The following is a 21,397-nucleotide window of genomic DNA, read 5'->3' as shown; positions in this document are numbered from 1 at the left end:
GCATCCCACAGTTCTTTGGGTGTCTTCAATTGAATGTACTCCAAGCGTAGGCTAGGATCAATATGTCGCCTCAGAAACATTAAGGCATTTGCTTTGACCTTAGTAGATGGTTCATCATCTTTGGGGTCGGTAATGGTGGCAGTTAGTCTTTTACCACAAAGGCAGTTTCCACATCTGAAACCCAACGATGGTACTCAAGTCCTTCTGAGTCCAAGATGTCAAATTCAGGTCGAGTTGGATCAGTCATCTACATAAACAAGAGGGAAGCTATAAATTACGCAGTCATAAAGACATCCACGTGAATTATTTTTCAAAAATATGAATTAGATTTAAAGACCAAGATTCATAATGGTCACATTTTTTCTCATTGCTATGTGAAAATACTTTATCACGGTAATTATGTGTTTATAATGCGCATAAATTTTCATTATCATGGCAAGATGCAATTTATATGTAGCATGCTAAATAAGGAATAACCATAGCACATTAAAACATAGCATATATATAAAAAATTACATGGCATGCTCAAATTTCACAAATATACAATAAAATATATGCTACACATAATATATCATGCGTAAAAATATAAACAATAGTATAATATAAAAACATGCTTAGGAATAATTATATAAACGTAAATAAAAATCACAAAACGTGCTCAAAATTTCATAAATATTATGTAACAAAATATATATAATCATGCTTAAAGATAATTATATAAAACATAAATAACAAGGCATGCTTAAAAAAAAAATCAATATTATCTAAGTAAACATGCTCAAAAGCTTTAATTATAAACAATTAATTATACCATAGTATGAAATTAAATAAATAAAAGAGAACATACTTGGTTTGGAGAAAATAAAACAATCCTAGAGCACGCGCGTGTTGATGCAGAAGTGCATAGCGATGTTTTTGCACTTGAGAAAAACTGGGCTGCTTCCTCTTCCAGTGGGCCTCAAGGCCTTGTTTTTTTTTTTCTGGGCTTCAGGCTTGCTTCTTTTGATTTTTTTTTCTACTGGGCCGCGTCACCACTCAAGGCCCATTTATTTTTTTTTGTTTTTTTAAGTTGGGCCGGGATTCTTTTTTCTCTGGGCCCAACCTTTTCTTTGGGCCGACTCACTTTTTTTTCTTTTTTTTTTCCTTTCTTCTCCTTCGCGTTTCTTCCCTCTCTTCTTCTTCCTCCTGGTTTGCAGGTGATGGGTGGTTTATGCAGGCACTAGGCCGAGCACGGCTGGGCTGCGGGGAGGCGAGGTCTGGCTCGGCTGGGCAGCAGTGACGGGATCACGGGGGTCTGCTGGTCGGTGGTGTGTTGCAGGCGGGTTGCTGCTGCAGGCGGGTTTGGCCGGTGCTGCACTGGGATCTGTGGCTGGTGAAGGGTGATGTGCTGCTGCAAGGTGCCAGGATGCAGGGTGGAGGCGACTGGGCTGCAGGCTGGGCAGCAAGGGATGGGCGGCTGGCTGGGCTGCTATCGGTAGAATTTTTTTTTTTTTTTAATTTATGGTGGCAGCAGAAGGAAGAAAAAAAAAATTCTAGGTTTTGTTTTTTTTTTTTCTGACAAGAAGAAGAAAGAAACTAGAAAACTAGGGTTTTTTTTTCTTGGCTATTGGCTCTGAGCGTGGTGATAATGTGTAAAACTAAATTGAGAATTGGAATTGGTCTACTCATTTCATTTCATAGGCCCTTTATATAGGGAGAGAATTACAACGGAAATATTAATTACAATGATGACATTAAACGCTGATTGATCCGTAATCCTTGCTGATTGATGGTAATCGCTGATTCTTTGATTCTCTCTCTGTCAGTCACTTTGACGAAGGCACATAATTTGTTTTTCCTTTAACATCAGTTAAATTTTTTTGTACATATTGCCCATGAAAATGTAATCAGACAGCGCATGTATTAGTTAGAAACGCGGTTTTGTTTCTTGCATTTCGAGTTTGGGCATGTACTAAGAACTTATGTAACTATCTAAATTGCGTTTCAATGCAATTCATTTCTTTCTTCTAAAAAAATGCCATATTAATTCATTGGAAGCAAGCATTGTTTGGAACGAGTTTCACCGTCAATCTTGGAGAAGGCTTGTCTCACTCTGGGAATCCACCCCATGTTTGTCCTATTTAAATATAAGGGAAAATTACTGGTCCCCCTGTACTTTTTGGGATTCGACAGTTCAGTCCCTGCTATTCCAATTTTAACAGATAACTCCCCAAACATTCAAATTTCACACAATTTGGTCTAAAATGACCAGTTTACCCCTCACTTATTCTTTTTTTTATTATTATTCCTCTCTCTCTCTCTCTCTCTCTCTCTCTCTCTCTCTCTCTCTCTCTCTTTTATATATATGTATATGTGTGTGTGTGTGTATTTTTTATTCTTCTCTCTCTTTATATATATATATATATATATATGCAGGCCTTCTCCACTGCGGACGTCCGCAGTTTTTCATTGGTGCGGATTTCCAGTTTTGACCCACTTTCCGATCATATTTTCACATCTTAACCGTTCAGTTTTTAGGTCCTAATGTATAGATCACCTCTGCAAAATTTCAGCCAAATTGGTGATCGTTAAGGCATCCAAAACTGCAATTTACAATAATGTACACGAACGGTTCCGGTTTGGCAGATTCGGTCCGTTCGTGTAAATTGCAGTTTTGGATGCCTTAACGATTACCAATTTGGTTGAAATTTTGTAGAGATGATCTATACATTAGGACCTAAAAACTGAAAGGCTAAGATGTGAAAATGTGATCGGAAAGTGAGGAAAAAATGGAAATCCGCACCTTTTTTCTTAGGTGCGGATATCCGCACCTGAGAATGATTATATATATATATATATATATGTGTGTGTGAGTATATATGTATGTATGTATGTATATATATGTATATGTGTGTGCGTATATATATTTTTATTCTTCTCTCTCTTTTTATATATATATTTATATGTATATATGTGTGTGTACATATACATATATATATATATATATATATCTATATATATATCTATAGATATATATATAGATATATATATATATATATATATGTATATGTAGATATATAAATATAGGGTTAATTCCTGTTTATCCAGAAATCATATGTATTTTGTCCACTTGCACCAATAAGTTGTATTGTGCCCATTTACACAAATCTTAGAGAAAAAGACCTATAGGGGTAGTCTTTTCTAAACCAGTGCCTAATATGTCCTATGCTGACTTTTGAGTTTAACCTTTGCTTTTTCTTAGGAAAACTTGTTCACACTCTTAAAAAAAAACAAAACTAGCCTTCAACATGCCCAAGTTTTTCACCTACGGCTCCCTGCCTAACGGTTATTTTAACAGGCGGAATCACTGCTGCTTGTTTCTATCTTAAGCTGACGCAATTTTTCCTAAGAAGCAGAAAGTTTTAAGCCTAAAAATAGTACAGGAATAGAGGCAGAAACAGATATAAACTTTTAAAACATCAAACTAAAGTTTAAAACATAATTGACAAGGTGGATGAGCAATCTGAAATTATTTATTCAAACATAATTTATAGACTAGAATTCAGAGCTTCATTCTCAAGTAAACAGCTAAGAAGCTGTTTAGCTATTCATAAGAATGATTATAGATACTTGTAATGAAAGCACACTACTTCACACCAGACAGGAAGAGAAGAGCACATTGCTACTATGGCTCTCTTACTTCTTGAGAGAAGACTCTTCTACTCAATTTTCTGATCTATCTAGGTTTTTCGAATCTAAAACTGATGTGTGATTTTTTCGAATCTAAAACTGATGTGTGATTTTTTCAAATGCCTTACAACTGAAGCTAAAGCTCCTTATATAGGGAGCGGAACTCAAACTAGAATTCAAAACAACAAAATGTACAAAACAACTCTGTGATTATCTGCTTTTGTGAGTGCTCCTGATGGTGGAGGTCAGACGGGAAAAAGCAGATTCCTTTAGGTGAAATGTTTTTTCACCTATCTTTTTGAAAAGAAAAAGTGACTTTTGAGAAAAGTCCAAAAGTACTTTCGGTGCTTTCTACACCTGCTGCTTCACATGTTCTTGTCTGTTTCTGAATTGTGACCAAGGACAAACGAGTTGTTATCTGCCTAGGCCATACGAGCAGTTGTTGCATTATCTTCAACATCTGTATCAACATACATCTTGTAGTGATTGTCTGTTTCAAGCTTTTCAACCCACTGTAAGCATGCCAGCGTCGAGTCTATCTCCTTTCTTGTGAGAGATAGGAAAAGGTCACTGCTAACAACGTCAGGATGATCGTAAGCAGTGATAATTATTTTTACTCCTGCTGCCAGGAAAGTATTCTTGGAGTCTTCAGAGATGATCTTTTTTATGTACTCCAGTGACATGGCCTTCATCCATGGAATGCTTGAATTTGGCTGGCCATTGTAAGCAACACAGGCAGGCTGAAGATATCTTCTTTGAATGATTCTTAGATAATGATACGGAGAAATATATTCAACTTCACCGTTTGTTTTCGGAAACCATTCTAGCGGAGTGGATCTGAACTTCAGTCTCAGCATGCAGTCATTTTTTCTGACATTTTTGACTGTGTTGACGATTATAGGGGGCAGTCCCTTGAGATCATCATTTGTTTTAGTCCACAGATTATGGACAAAACCATTTTCAACAAGCCAAAGCTTGTGTTCTTGAGGATGTTCGCTCTAAACATTGACTAAGTACCTTCCAACATAAGGTCCAGAAATAATGAAGAGAGTTGTAGGAATATAGGCCTCAGAATTATGCTTTCCTATCAGATTATGGAATTCGAACCAATCTGATTCCTTCAGCGCTATGATAGGAATTCTAGCACTATCTGGATCTTCCAAATAGTGAATTTTTTCACTTCTAACAGCACTCTGCTGCATAGGTTCGTGTTGTGGTCTAGCATTTTCATAGAGTTCTTCAGCTAAGACAAACAGGGCTGGGAACATGATACCACTGTTTCTTTCTTGAAAGGCAAATAAAAGATTATCTAAGATTGCCTTCTGGTTGTAAGCTAGCCTCCTGCCAGTTCTTAACACAGGATCAGCAAAGGTTCTTAATTCATAATTAAAAACATTTATAACTCCAGTTGGAGTAGGTCTGCTTTTTGGCAAAGCAGCAGCCGTCAACGGTATTGATGAGCCTTTACCATCTGCCGTTTGAGACGGGCTAGCCAATCCTTTACCTTGGGATTGATCAGTTGGAGCCAAGCCTTTTGGACTTAGCAAAAACCTTTTGAGGATTTTTTCTTTAGGATCCTCATTAGTTTCATGTTCTTTCCCAGTTCTTCTGCTTCTAGGATTGCGACCTTCGTCGTCATCTTTTCGGCTGAACATGGCCAGTTCTCTGGTTAAGGCGTCTGGAAGATTGTTAATGCTTGGATCCGTGGGGGATCTAATTAACGATAAGTAAGAGAGAGGGAGAGATTGACACAAGATGTATAGTGGTTCATCTCCCGCCTTAGCGGGAGACTACGTCCACTTGAAAGCTTATACTAGTGTGTCGAGCCTTGCGGCCTAACATGATCACAAAGTGTGTTGTGATGGGATCCCTTGAGTTGTGGGAGGAGAGTTCCTTTTATAGGTGAAGGAAGCTCTCTCATTTACATTTTCTTAGATGTGGGACTCAAAGCTACTATTCTAGTCTAGAGAAACATATTGTGGAGGCAACTTGGCAAGGCCGGGAAGGTGGCTTCCCGGCGACGGATTTGCGACTTCCGGATACCGTAGCGTAGCTTGAACATAGGGCTACAAGATGCATGTCTCGGTTGGGCCTAACCATGGCTTGTGGGTGTCTCAAAGAGGGTGTTACTTATGCTTGGTGATGTAGTAAATACTCCATATTGTTGGAGGTATGTACAAGTCCCCGAAGTCCCCAAGTAAGAGGAGCTTCTTGGTTGGGGAGTTATAACCACGATGTCATCAAGCATAAGTAACCGGGCGGCACGGAGCCCCTACAAGTCCCCGAACTCCATAAGCAAGAAGGGACTCGTGAACCTGCAAAACAAAGACAAAAAACAGGCATATGTAGGATTCTCGTTGCATTGGGCAACAAATGTGAGTTGCACTTATATGCGTTGGCATATACGAACGTACGGGGTGCATGATACATGTTGATGTATACACTCGAATGGCACCGAGTACGATCGCTTATGACGTACAAACTCGAGAACGCGTATGGTCGTGTGAGCATATGGATTGCATACGATAAATGTAAGTTGTATGAGCGTTGCGGAGGTAAGCGTTTGTAATTCGTGAGTGTTGAATGCTTGAACGCTTGTGTTTGTTTGGTTGTCGCTCGTATTAATGGAACGTGAAAAGAATTCGATTTGTCACAAGCGACAAATGGTAGAAGAATTCAATGTTCCATTAACGTGTGGTGTGTCGAGTAGACATGAGTGTAAAGTTCGAGGATTGCCGGGCAGGCATGAGCGAAACACTCGGGGTTGCTGGGAAGGCATGAGCGGGAAGTTGGTGGGTTGCCGGGAAGGCATGAGCAGGAAGCTCGGGGTTGCCGGGAAGGCATGAGCGGGAAGCTCGTGGGTTGCCGGGAAGGCATGAGCGGAAGCTCGGGAGTTGCCGGGAAGGCATGAGCGGAAGCTCGGGGGTGCCGGGAAGGCATGAGCGGGAAGCTCGTGAGCGGAAGCTCGTGGGTACCGGGAAGGCATGAGCGGAAAGCTCGTGAGCGGAAGCTCAAGGGTTGCCGGGAAGGCATGAGCGGAAGCTCAGGGTGCCGGGAAGGCATGAGCGGAAAGCTCGTGAGCGGAAGCTCAAGGGTTGCCGGGAAGGCATGAGCGGAAGCTCAGGGTGCCGGGAAGGCATGAGAGGGAGCTCGGGGGTGCCGGGAAGGCATGAGCGGAAGCTCGTGGGGTGCCGGGAAGGCATGAGCGGAAGCTCGGGGTGCCGGGAAGGCATGAGCGGGAAGCTCGTGGGTGATGCCCTGAGGCATGAGCGTGGCCGTTGCTAATTATGCTGGGCTGTATGTACAAGTCCCCGAAGTCCCCAGTCAAGGAGGGTGTTCTCGCGGGTTGATACCAAAGCGTAGCTTCGTGCCGTATATCAAGCATAATTAGTGCGAGTGCGTCGTCCATCTAGAATTGGTTGGAGCGAACGCTTTTGCCCTTTCGGGTGGGCCCCTGCTAGGCCCTGCGAGGAGTCCCCCACTCCTGGCTATAGACCTCCGGATGGTCGGAAAATTGTTTGATGAGGGGAGCTGCGCGGAGCAGAGGGTGTTGGGTAGCGAGCCCAATCTTAGATACCCAAGCGTCGGGGTTAACTGCCGGATCAATGGCTGCCGTGGGCTGTGTTAACTAGTCCCTAGCTGTTTTCTCGAAAGAGAAACTTGACTGCAATGCCGCGTAGCGGTCATTGTCATTATGAGGCGTTGCCTTACCGCCTGGCGGTTGGTCGTAGAACATAGACTCGTAAAGTTTGTATCTGTATGAAAAATGATAAACACATAGAGCAAGGAATAATATTTTGTTTATGTCCCCTGTTTATTTAATTGGATTGCAATTAAATAGGAGCATGGCATATGTATATAGCATGTAGTTGTAATGTGGATGCTGATATCATTTTTGCATTTTTGTAGATATGCCAAAGGATCATTGAGACCGGTATGTGAAGCATGGCATATCTAGTATGTGAGGTCTAGAAAGTGTTGCCAAATCTACGAAATGTTGTAGGCATGCTTAAAAGTTTATGGAAGCATGTAAAGATATACCAAGTGTGATATTCTATAAGTATGCTTAAAAGTAGTGAAAGCATGTAACGGCTCTAATTGCGAGAGCGTAAGAGATAAGACATAGTGACTTATCTTATGCTAAGTTGGAGGCTAGCGGAGTTGGCCGAGCATGACGGTCCATTACCTTGGTGGATAAAGTGCTCCGATAATGTATGTCAACTCGTAGTTGAGGTTGAATGCTCGATAGAAATAATTGAATTTCCCTAAAACAAGATATATGATTAATATGTGGATTTGTAAAATCAACATCAACAATTTGCATAGGTACTTTGATAAAATTTTAAACAAAGTGTATAAGTTGACATGTTTGTTTTAGAGAGATTTTGAATGCCAATAGAGAGACAAATTAAGGGCACATGTACTGAATACCAATTAGATGCTTTAGTGGTAGAGCATATAGAAAGCAATTATGCATGTGGTTGTGTGTTGCGTGTTCATAGAAGAACAATTGTTGCATGCTGTGGTAGTACGTAATGAATCATATATGGATTTGTTATGTATAGCTAGCAAATCAACCATGAAAGAACATGGACAGAGCATCGACACATATATGTAGCATGTACATGCTAGTTTCATGCTATTTGAGATAAATGAGTTTTGTGAAGGCATAGATGCATGGTATATATGTGTAGTCTTTAACATAAATATCTATACCCACAGTTATATAAATTGCTCTTAAGAAGAAGACAAAACTGAGAAAGATTAATCTAAATAATCAAGTGTAAAGGCATGTGTAAGGCTGTGAGATCACAGTATGCGTTAGATGGACAAGTGTGGCATGCATTTGATGCGTGGCATCATAATTGGAGCATAACAGGCAATAAACCACGTTAAATATATTTGAGCTAAAGATACTACGTGCAAGCATGCCTTATCCATATCCTGTTGTAAACGACAACCATTATAGATACTGAGCTTGGCTATCTACCGCGGCAATATTTAAAGGTTTGAAAAAACTTATCTTGATTGCTGGGAGTATTATCGAACGCTCGGACCAGCTCGCTAGATGCTTTGAAGAGAATAAGTTGGGTGTTTGCATCATGCTTCGGGGTGTCCATAGCGGTTGTGATGGTATTGCCCAGAATGGAAGGTCGATTGTAGGTGCCTAGTGATCCCCAGATTTTCTTTTATGCTCGGAGCTGAATGAGGACTGAGTGTCCAGAGATGCTCAACGGAGGAAGTTGGGCGGTGGTGCCTAGCGGAGGCAGCTGGATGGCAGCGGAGGATTATCCGACGAAGATGGCTAGCACTCGGCAGAGCTCAATCAGATCGGCGGTGTTGTGGTCAGCGGTGGTGTTTGTGAGTTGCCGATCGGGTTTAATGGATAACCGAAGGCGTCGTATATGACGCTGATCATGGGAGATTATTGAAGAAGCTTTGCAGCTGGACCGAAGAGGATGGGAGGGCCTCGACGGAGATGCCTAGTGGCAGCGGTGCTTGGTCAGCGGTAATGCTGTGGTCAGCGGAGCTTGGTGCTCACTTGGAGCTTGGCGGAGACGGCGGAGACAGCGGAGACTCAACACTTGCCGCTGGCTCAGGTTAGCGGTGCCGCCGAAGCTGCTGGCACGTTGGTGTGCTAGTTGACGAGCTTGTCATTGACAGAGGGCGTAATATTGACGGAGCACATGTACCCCTGGGTCGCTGCCATGTTCGCTATCCGCTGACGAAGAAGGTTGGCAGTGCAAGGCCGCCGGACATTTGTGGAGCCCAAGCTTGGCCGTGGAGTCCAGCGGAGCACTCGACGGAGCTGGGTGGAGCGGAGCTGCTGGTGCTAGCGGAGGTTTGCACAGTGTGCCAAGATGGCTGGTGAAGGATTGCTAGCGGTGACCTCTGATAGAAGTTTTGGCGGAGCTGCTCGGTCAACAGTGGTGGCTGGCGGTGGTCTTGGAACTCAGCGGAGCATTTGGAGCTCGGTGGAGACTTGGAACTGAATGGAGCAGAGGTGCTCGACGGTGTTTCACTCAGCGGTGGAGGCTAGCGGTGCTTTAGTCAGCTGGAGTAGTTTTGGCTAGCGGTTTCCGGCTGGCGGAGGTTCTGCCGCTGGTGTATGCTAGCGGTGCTGTAGCTAGTTGAGGACTTGGTGCTCAGCGGAGGTTTTGGAGCTGTTGAGCGGGCTGGCTGCTAGCGGAAGCAATGCGGGGCTGGCGGAGATGGTTCCCAGCGGAGGAGGAGTTCTGGCGGAAGTGGCTGGGTGTCCAAAGCAAATCTCTGGGTGTCCAGAGAAGTTTGCCTCCAATTTTTCAAAATTTTTTTTTTTTTTTTTTTTTTTTTTTTTTGGAAGTTCAGCGTTGACTAACCATGGTCAGTGTTGACCAAGCTAGCCCGGCGTTGACCGACTCCGCCGGGCGTTGACCGACCCCGCCGGGCGTTGACCAAGCATGCCGGGCGTTGACCGACCCCGCCGGACGTTGACCGGCCACATTTTGATGTTGAATGAGCGTCGAATCGACATTTTCGGGTCAAAGTTCGTGGTAGGTGACGAAGCCTTTTTGTTGGCTTCCCACAGACGGCGCCAATGTTAATGCTTGGATCCGTGGGGGATCTAATTAACGATAAGTAAGAGAGAGGGAGAGATTGACACAAGATGTATAGTGGTTCATCTCCCGCCTTAGCGGGAGACTACGTCCACTTGAAAGCTTATACTAGTGTGTCGAGCCTTGCGGCCTAACATGATCACAAAGTGTGTTGTGATGGGATCCCTTGAGTTGTGGGAGGAGAGTTCCTTTTATAGGTGAAGGAAGCTCTCTCATTTACATTTTCTTAGATGTGGGACTCAAAGCTACTATTCTAGTCTAGAGAAACATATTGTGGAGGCAACTTGGCAAGGCCGGGAAGGTGGCTTCCCGGCGACGGATTTGCGACTTCCGGATACCGTAGCGTAGCTTGAACATAGGGCTACAAGATGCATGTCTCGGTTGGGCCTAACCATGGCTTGTGGGTGTCTCAAAGAGGGTGTTACTTATGCTTGGTGATGTAGTAAATACTCCATATTGTTGGAGGTATGTACAAAGATAGTTCTTGTTTCCTGCAATTAATTCAACAATATAATCATATTGGTCAAGAAACAATTGCCAGTTGGCTAATCTTCCTCTATCAGCATCTTTATCAAGTTTAAAATTTTTGAAATTCTTTACTCTAGCACAATCGGTGCGAACAGTAAAGAGTTTTCTAAGAAAATCTAGAGAATTTAAAATCGTTTTCTTGACAGCCAAAATTTCTTTTTCCCCTGTGGGATAATTCGGTTCTGTAGGGCTGAACTTGCCACTACAAAATTTACAGATCTTTTCAATGTTAGTTCCAAGCGTTTTTTCCAGAACAACACCGAACCAGTAATTATCACTCACATCTGTCTGGAGGATAATTTCATCATTTTCCTCTGGTTGTTGTAGAGGAGGGAGATTTTTGCAGAGATTTTTTATCTGCTTCACAATTTTTTCATCATCTGCAGTGAAGTTCCATTTTCTCTTTAAACTTGTTTTAGGAGATAATATTGCTGTTAGTCCTGAGATTTTGGGAATGAAATCTCTCCCATAGTTTATTACTCCTAAGAATCTCTCTAGACTCTTGGCATCGGGAATTCTATCTGGGAATTTCCAGATCTTCTCAAGGATGTGAGGTTGGAGTTTTATTACTCCATTCTTGATGTTTATTCCTAGGAAATCAACTTCATCGAGGATTAAGAAGATTTTCTTTTCACCTAGGATAATTCCATGCTGAACTATCAGCTTTACAACCTCTCGGAGATGGTTCATGTGTTCTTCTCTGTTTTTGGAGAAGACAAGGATGTCATCAATGTAGACGACACAGAACTCCACAATATGTTTGAAGATGTTGTCCATCTTTCTTTTGAAGATTGAGGGAGCTTGCTTTAGACCAAAAGGCATTACTAACCATTCATAATGACCTTGTGGTGTTCCGAATGCAGTGAGAGGAACACTCTCAGGATGCATCTTGACTTGCCAAAAACCCGACTTTGCATCGAATTTTGAAAAGACCTTAGCTCCTCTGAGCTGGTTGATCAGTACTCTTACTTGAGCAATTTAATAATCGTCTTTGACAGTCTTCTTATTGACATCTCTATAGTCAATCACCATTCTAGCTTTTCCTCTGAGGTTTTCTGTGTGGTTTCTCACATAGAATGCTGGAGCATGATAAGGGCTAGTGGAAGGCTGAATTAATCTCTTGTTCAGGAGATCTTCAATGTCTTTTCTGAATTCTTTTTGGTCTTCCTCTTTGTACTGAGGAATGGCCTTGACATGACAGATAGTATTCATGTCATGTAATCTTAATTCACATACCACTGGGTCTTTTTCCCAAAACTTCTAAGGGTCTACATCGATATTCTGTTCGATTAGTTTCTTGATTTTATCAAGAGTGGGAATTTTCTGAGACTCAAGCTTATTCTGAAAGTGCTTAAGGTTATGCTCATGGATGAAACTAGCTTCTTCATCTGCGCTAGTTGTTTCTTCTTCTTCAGAAGATGATTCTTCAACAAGTAGTTCTTCTTGTTGTTTGATTTGGAGGATGGTTTCAAATTTGGGTTTGTAAGGGGTAAGACCACCACTATTCTGTTGCGATCTCTGATATTGTGTAGTGAAGTTTGGACCTACTACACTTTTGGCTTGAGTAAGCATGTCCGCCCAGAACACCCGTTCTCCTTTTCTGAAGCCTATCGCTTCTTCATCCCGGATGAATCTCTGTTGGAGAATAAAATCATTTCCCAACAAGAAATCTGATCCTTGGCCTTCAGATTGCCAAACATTATAGATGATAAATGTTCCTCCACCAATGGTGATATGAACATTTTTTTGCTACTTTATTCATTGTAAGATGGCTTCCATCAAACGTAACACTGGTAGCTGTTCTTTTCTTCTCTTCTTTCCAGAGTTCTTCCGGAATTGCAAATCTCTTTGCAACTGTAAATCCTGATCCATTATCTACAAAGGCATGTAGATGATATTTTTTATGATCAGGGAATTTGAGTCCAATCTCTATGTAGTTGCTGTATCTACTAGTAGAGACGACTTTCGATTGTTGAAGCTCATTTTCTTGAGCTTGTTCCTGAGGTGTGAATGGTTTACATTCTTCTGGAATATTTTCTGGTATTTCAACCAATTCAAAAGTTGGATCGAGTTTTTCTTCCTCGATTACTTCTTTTATATCGAGGTTTTCTTCCTCGATTTTTTCTTCCTTTATCTTTGAGGAAGATGGTTCCATAATTTTTTGGAACTGACCACTCCCTCAGTACTGCTACTGTTCTGCTCCTCCTGAGCTGGAGCTTTCGGATCCACTGCCCCGTAATCCAGATCCAAATACGGATCCATGTCGGAGAACATGTACTGCCCTAAGTTCAGATCCGTAGGATCTGGGAGCAGCCATGAAGCAGCCTCAGCTTCTTCTTTGCTGACCTCAGTCATCTCTCCGTCTCCGTCTGCGTCGGACAAGTAGCGGTCATCGAGGAAGTTGACCGCAGCATCAGATTTGACGACGGTTGAGTCGTCTGAGTTCAGCGAGTCTAGAACGGAGCCACCAGAACTCTCGTGTCGGCGGCTGAGGGGGGTTAGTAGAGTGAATTTCTCGGTCGCAGGTGACGCAGAGAGTTGTATCGTCGGCCTTGCATGTGACGTGGGCGGGAGCTTGCTCGCACACCTCCCACCTTCGGCCGGAGGTGGAGAGAGAGAGAGAGAGAGAGAGAGAGAGAGAGAGAGAGAGAGAGAGAGAGAGAGAGAGAGAGAGAGAGAGAGAGAGAGAGAGAGAGAAGCTGTAATTTTATAATTAATTGAAGGTTAAAATTGTCATTTAATATTGAATTGGGTAAATGGGGTTAAAAAAAATTTAGTGGAGTAAGTGGACAATTTTGAAGCTGAAATTGGGTAAGTGGTCTGTTAGATCATAATTCATATACATATTTGTCCCCTAAAACATGGAAATTACTTGTTCTAAAGTCCAAATTTAATGTTGACTAAATCCAATTTCATTATTTCTCTAATCTTGTACTTTTGCTTAATCTTTGTGTTTATTTATATTTATTTATTTTTCTTATCATGTTAGGAAATAATGGAGAAAAGAAAGTGAGCTAAGCAAGGAAGAAGGAGCGGCCGCCTGACCAAATGAACTCGAAATGAGCTGAAACTCTGCAGATCTATTCTAGACATCCTAAGAAACATTTCTTATGAAGAGTGCAAGGGCCAAACAGAAGTGGAAGGCCTTCAAACAGTCAGCCCAATTTTCAGCAGAGGCAAAACTAGAAAACTGGACCTGTAAGGAGTCCAGCAGATATTCTGGCCCAAATACATGAAAATAAATTCTGAAAATTTGACAGAATGATCTAAACTCATGGTAGATAATTTCATCTGAAGAAGTCACGAGCAAAATATGAAGTCTTGTTGGAGAAATAATTGAAGGAATAAAGGGACAGAAACTGACCTGAAAACAGCTCAACACCACATGTTCATGTTTCCTACCCACATGAAGAAAGCATTTCTTTTTCCTTGGATACATTTTTCTACTCTAAAAGATCATCATCACTTCCACATTTCTTCACCTTCATGCTTTGCTTTCATCATTACCTCATCTTTTACATATTTTACAAACCACTCTCATACTCCACTTTCATTATTTTTCTTCATCTCATCATTTCACTCTTCTTTTTCTTCCCTATTTAAACACCTTCTCCTCTCACTCTCAAGAACCAATTCCTTCATCCCATTACATCTGATTTCTCTCTTCATCTCCTTCACAAAACCTCCATCTCCACCTCCCAAAATCCAAACCCATAATATCCATATTCCTCAACCTCCATCACCACCACCATTACTCCATCACTACCACTCAAAGTTGGCCAAAAGAGCATCATATCTTCATCAACAATCCATTCATCATCACCATTAAGAAGTTCATCATCCATCCATTCCACCATCAAGGAGGATTCAAGGAGCATTGAAGGAGAAAAATGAAGGAGAAGCTACCCATTGATTTGTCAAGCTTCAACTAGTTCTTTCTTCCCTTAACTCTTTAATTTACCTTGATTTATTTTATCTATTTGATGCTAATTTGTATGACTATGAGTGAGTAGTTAGTTTGTTGGGGCTAGGGTTGAAAGCCCTAGCCAAACTTGTATGAATTGTTGTTTTAATTTACATTTGAAGTTATTTGTTATTTTCATCTTCATATGCTAATTCAAGAAGTGAATGCATTCATTCAAACTTAACTTATTTGAATGTGTTGTGTTTGTCATCTCATGAAAAAATGTTTAGGGAGTAGTTAACCTTGAGCATTGATAGCATGATAGCATCCTCTATGTGCATGTGAAGGTTGTGAGTTAAAATCACCTAGATCTAGGATTGGTTTGCTTGCATGATTATCTAAACTCAAAGCTTTATGCATCTAGGAACAATGAATTGAGACTTATCCGGTAATAGGAATTGTTCTTAGGTAGTTAATTCTAGACTTATCTGGTTGGAATTGATAACATTAAAGGAGTTTAAGCCTTTGTAGTCTTATCCGGATGCAAAGAGGGTAATTGGAAAATTAGAATAGCATCACTTGTATTTGAACTTCAATACTTGCAAGGGAGGTTAGTGGTAGACAATCCAACCCCTAACTTCATCCATTATATTCCTATTTTAGTTTAGAGTAATTTAGTTTTCATTTGAGCATCTAGTTGTTTTCAATTCAAAACTATCTTCAAAAACCAAAAACAATTTCACTATCACCACAATGCACATACTCACCATGAGCCTAGATTTCTTGAGAATTTAGGTTTGTGATTGTACATTTGCATATTCTAGCTCTCCTTAGGTTCACACCCTAGCTAGGGAAAGGAATCCAATCCTTGTGGGTTCGACAACCTTTCTTAAATCCCTATACTATTACTTGTACCCCTTATACTTGAGGGTGGCTATTTGGCTAACAAGTTTTTGGCGCCGTTGCCGGGGATTGGAGTAAAATCCGATTCCTAGCTCGGTTTGCCTTCGGGTGGCTAGAAATTATTTTTCTTTTCTTGTGTTTCAACTTGTGTTCTTATTTTATTTGTTTTGTTAGTTTTTGTGATAGTCACCTTATTTTCGAAATTGTGGTAAGTACTTTGGGTAAGTAAATTAGTAAATTGTGGTAAGAAAAGAAAAAATTGTGAGCATGTTGAAAAAAAAAAAAAAATTAATCTTGCCTATTTGCTATTTGCTTTTTGCTTATTGCAATTTCACTTTTTGGTAGAAATTTGTAAAAATAAAAAATAAAAAAATAAAAAAATAAAAAAATATTAATTAGAGTAAATTAGATTAGGAATTTTATCTTTGTAACGTCGAGCTTACTCACTCAACATAAGTAGGCTTACCCAATTAATGCGATGTCTAGGCAAGGATCGAATAAGAGAAAGGTAACCGAAAGGTTGAAAAGTGAGCATTGCTCCACCAAAATCTTTTCCCTCCTTACCTGGTCGCATTGAAAGGAATTACCGAACTGTTGTGCGATAGGCAACACCCAAAGATCGGATTCCTCTTCTCTTTACTTAGAAAAAAAAAAAAAAAAAGTAGTATCATTTTTTTTTTGTGTCTTTTGTACAACATACTTGTTAATATTACTTGTAGTTTGTAATTCATAGTTACTTGTTTATATTTTGTATTTCTTTGTTAATTATAGTCACTAACTTTATTTAATGTAGGTACCGTCTGGCTGAGAAGACGTTAAAACCAAGCGCTATTTGGGAGGCAACCCAATTCAGAATATAATCAGATTTGCTTTCTCTTTCCCTAATTCTTTTTATTTTCCAGTTTTTTCCCTTGTTTTTATTTTAGGATTTATATATTTGTCTTTCATTTTGAGTCCTATAAATATTTTTGGTCTTTCATTTTTTGATCCTATAAAAAAATTAAAAAAAATAAAAATAAAAAAATAAAAACATTCATTCAGTCTTATTTAAAAAAAAAATTTATATATATATTTAAAAAATAAAATTGTAACTAAGCCACGTCAGCAGATCCGGAGGAGTTGAGGCTGAGCTCAAGAGAAATGCGAGAACCACCGTTGTTGCCGTCCCAACCACCGGAGTAGTAGCCATAGCCACTACCTCCCTCGGAAGTAGTCTTCATGTTGCCAAAGATGTCCTCACCATGCATGGGGAATAGTGGAAGGGTTTCAATCTCCTGGTGATCTTCTCCTCGTTGTTCCGTAATGGATCCACCTACACCAGCAGAACAAGTTGACCCAAAATTGAGATTAATGGATCCATCAACACCAGTTGAACTAGTTGACCCAAAATTGAGATTAATGGATCCACCAACAAGCCCTGATCTTTGCATGGGCACATGAACATCCGAAGTTAACTTCTTCTTCTGCCTCTCCCTAGACTTGTGGTTCTGGAACCAATAAAAGACGTTCTTGTTCTCGACCAGTCCGTACCGTTTCAGCTGGAGAGTGATCCTCTGAATCTGCTCTGGAGTTGGGTTCTTACCTCCATTGTCATAAAAATCCTTGAGGATTCTTATCTGATCTGCAGTAGGAGGATTCTTATCTGATCTGCAGTAGGAGCCCACCTAGTACTGCTCCGCCTGCAATGCATGTTAGCACTGCTCCCGACTGCTTTGTTGCTTCCTCCATCCTCGGTTGGTTGCTGGGTTTGTGGTTCCATTACTGAAGATTAGAGAAAGAGATCTGAATATCTGAGAGAAAGAAGAACTGAAGATCAGAGGGAGATTTGAAGATCTGAGAGAAGAGATCTGAAGATCAGAGAAAGAAGAACTGAAGATCAGAGAGAAGAAGACTGAAGATCAGAGAAAGAAGAACTGAAGATCAAAGGGAGATCTGAAGATTTGAGAGAGAAGAGCTGAAACTCTAAGAAAGGTTTTTGACGTGAACAGTCCCATCCCCAAAATGCACCTATTTAAGGAACAAGGCGTGCAATTCTCCACCATTAGATGGACAGTCTTGGAGAGTCAAACTACGCGTCAGAGAATCTCGAAAGCATGCCATAAATCAAGGAAAAGAAAGGACGCGTGGGGGAATCAAACTGTTCTCGAGGAGCTGTGACAGACAAGCTACAGCCGAAAGCGGTCTAATTGCCGTAAATCACGGAAAAGAAAGGAATATTTATGCGTGGGGGAGTTTTTCATGTGCATACGTGTTTCTTGGGCCGTGAAATGTCATAACTCTTCTCCTTCCCGGAGAAGCTTTGTTAAAACTATGTGCCTGTTGAGATTTCTACCTTATTTTGTGCTTTATATATAACTCCTTTTTTGTCTCCTCCAGATTTTACTAAGGTTTGTCTAAACGTGCAGTTTCAAATTCCTTCTCCTTCCTCATGGTTCGAACCAAGGTTACCGCTCGCATGGGCGTCAATCAACGCCGTGTTGTCTCTTTGGAGGAAGAAGGTCGTCAAGCGGCCGCTAGAGCTGGCCTCACTCGTCCTGGGGACCATCGTCCTATACGTGAGCGTAACCGCAGTCCCCCTCCTCTGCCTCGTCGCTCTCCCAGACTGCATCCCGGAGAGTCCTCTTCCTCACCAGCTGCTCGTGCTCCTCGGCCTGTGGCCACCCTGGAAAGCTTGTCGGATTCGATTGATGATTTGCGTTCCTCTCTCCGCGATGGTATTATGGTGACAGATTGGAGAGTCACATGCATGATCGATTACATCTCTGAGATGAACTTCTCTTTGATCCGCTGTCACACTGCAATAAACAAGCTTGCTCAGGAAGTCAATAACTTGCAGAGTTATCCTCCTGGGTTTCCTCGCAAGGACTCTACTGCATCACACCATGAGGACCCTCCTCCGGAGGCTGAAACCAGCAAGAGGGCTGCCACTCGCCCGCATACCGCTCCTCCAAAGGAGTAAATGGAGGTATAAGTCTAGGCTGAAAGACTTTAAACATTAAGCGCTGCATGGGAGGCAACCCATTTCAACTGTAGCTGTGGAGGAGCCATCAAACGCAGATTTGCTTTCTTGAACTCTTCCTTCTATTTTATTTTCATGAATTTTAAAGTGTTTTGTGTTTTTGTGCTTGTGTTTGCTTGCTTTGTTTTAGTAATTATGTTAAGTTTTGTAGTTTTACTCCATCCATGCTTGAATGTTTCATTGATAAGATTTTAAGAGCATCATTTTAACATTGAGGGCAATGTTAGATTTAAGTGTGGGGGGAATGTGTGTTAATGTTGTGTGTTAGTGTTTTATATTAAAAAAAAAATACTTTTCTTTTCTAGTACTTTTTGTGTTTTTTTTTTTTCTAGGTTCCTTCCAACACCAATGATGAACTTGAGCTTAATATAAATGTGGGCTAGAAAGAATGTTTGGGTCTTTTGAGCGTTCTGTTTTCAAAATAAATTATTATGGATCAAGTGTTTGATTTCATTTATATCCATATTTGTCATATCAATATATTGAGGTAGAGAAGTATAGTGAGACTTGTGGGAGCTATTACATGCCATATAGTGAGATTTGAGCTTAATTGAAGTGCATGCATTGTTCTAAGCACTAATTTCTTCATGAGTGAACAACTCATTTGCTTTGCATCTCTAGAACTTGCTCCATATCTTTCGAAACTCTTTGTCTCAATTTTACATTTTGAAAATGATTTAGGCAACTAGGAATCCACCATGGCCAAATGAGGATGTCCCAAAAGATTGAATATCCTTAGATTGCCATTTTGAGCCTTTGTGTAATTAGCCTTTCAATTCTTCACACCATAAATGTCTACCCTTAACTTAAACACTTGCCTTACCCTTTCAAGTTTTCTTAATGAGCAATATGAGATTGTTTGTTTTATGATGCTAAAAGAAACAAGTTTGGGGGTACTCGGAAAAGAATAAGTGTTGGGGTATTCTTTGTTTTGCAATTTTACTTTATTTTAGTGAAAAAAAAAAAATTGAAAAGAAAAAAAAACAAAAACAAAAAAAAAAAAAAAATCTCAAAAGAATGTTATTTCAATTCAATAATTAGTTTTTGTTTAAGTTTGGGGGAGTGGTGAGAAAGTGGAAATTTTGAGCATCTTTAGTTCTTAAGTTCTTAATCTCAAAAGGATTGTTGCTTATTAAGTTGCTTGAAAATTGTTATTCCATTCCATTTCATTTCTTTAACTCCTCACCTTGAGCCTCATTACATCCAATAAAAGCCCTTTTTCATCCAAGATGTGATTTTGTTGATAAGTGGAGATAAGATTGAAGAGCAAGCATATGGCGGTATTGCATGAGATTGTTTTGAGTGTAGATTAGTTAACCCATAAACACTTGTGTGAAAAAATAGAGTGAATATCTTGTGAGTTTATGGTTAACATGGTTTGACATGCATTCTCAATTTCGGTATGTTGAAATGACAAATTGAAGACATACTACACATTTCAAAATGCAAGCATTTGATCCATGATCCATTAAGCTTTAAGACTTAACTTGATTTCCAAGCCCTATCTATATTGTGTTCTTTGAGGAAATTGTTGGAAGGATTAGGTAGTTGTCATAGTGTCGGATTTGGGTTAGTTTTCTTGAGGACAAGCAAAGTTCAAGTTTGGGGGTATTTGTTAGATCATAATTCATATACATATTTGTCCCCTAAAACATGGAAATTACTTGTTCTAAAGTCCAAATTTAATGTTAAATAAATCCAATTTCATTATTTCTCTAATCTTGTACTTTTGCTTAATCTTTGTGTTTATTTATATTTATTTATTTTTCTTATCATGTTAGGAAATAATGGAGAAAAGAAAGTGAGCTAAGCAAGGAAGAAAGAGCGGCCGCCTGACCAAATGAACTCGAAATGAGCTGAAACTCTGCAGATCTATTCTAGACATCCTAAGAAACATTTCTTATGAAGAGTGCAAGGGCCAAACAGAAGTGGAAGGCCTTCAAACAGTCAGCCCAATTTTCAGCAGAGGCAAAACTAGAAAACTGGACCTGTAAGGAGTCCAGCAGAGATTCTGGCCCAAATACATGGAAATAAATTCTGAAAATTTGACAGAATGATCCAAACTCATGGTAGATCATTTCATCTGAAGAAGTCACGAGCAAAATATGAATTCTTGTTGGAGAAATAATTGAAGGAATAAAGGGGCAGAAACTGACCTGAAAACAGCTCAACACCACATGTTCATGTTTCCTACCCACATGAAGAAAGCATTTCTTTTTCCTTGGATACATTTTTCTACTCTAAAAGATCATCATCACTTCCACATTTCTTCACCTTCATGCTTTGCTTTCATCATTACCTCATCTTTTACATATTTTACAAACCACTCTCATACTCCACTTTCATTATTTTTCTTCATCTCATCATTTCACTCTTCTTTTTCTTCCCTATTTAAACACCTTCTCCTCTCACTCTCAAGAACCAATTCCTTCATCCCATTACATCTGATTTCTCTCTTCATCTCCTTCACAAAACCTCCATCTCCACCTCCCAAAATCCAAACCCATAATATCCATATTCCTCAACCTCCATCACCACCACCATTACTCCATCACTACCACTCAAAGTTGGCCAAAAGAGCATCATATCTTCATCAACAATCCATTCATCATCACCATCAAGAAGTTCATCATCCATCCATTCCACCATCAAGGAGGATTCAAGGAGCATTGAAGGAGAAAAATGAAGGAGAAGCTACCCATTGATTTGTCAAGCTTCAACTAGTTCTTTCTTCCCTTAACTCTTTAATTTACCTTGATTTATTTTATCTATTTGATG

General features: G+C 40.4%; 1 protein-coding gene across 1 annotated transcript; it reads right to left on the bottom strand.

The window, feature by feature from the left end:
* Window positions 1-16,616: 16,616 nt before the first annotated feature.
* Window positions 16,617-18,057, bottom strand: LOC121052835 (protein WUSCHEL-like). Its single transcript, XM_040518730.1, has 2 exons — window positions 18,049-18,057; window positions 16,617-17,264 (listed from the first exon to the last, which is right to left on the bottom strand). Exons 1-2 carry the CDS (start codon window positions 18,055-18,057, stop codon window positions 16,692-16,694), a joined length of 582 nt encoding a protein of 193 aa, XP_040374664.1. The 3' UTR covers window positions 16,617-16,691.
* Between the last annotated feature and the right edge of the window lie 3,340 nt (window positions 18,058-21,397).

The sequence above is a fragment of the Rosa chinensis genome, chromosome 4 (genome assembly GCF_002994745.2).
Source record: "Rosa chinensis cultivar Old Blush chromosome 4, RchiOBHm-V2, whole genome shotgun sequence".
Lineage (NCBI taxonomy): Eukaryota > Viridiplantae > Streptophyta > Magnoliopsida > Rosales > Rosaceae > Rosa > Rosa chinensis.
Note: the sequence above shows the minus strand (reverse complement) of the source record. Positions and strands in the feature narration are given on the sequence as shown.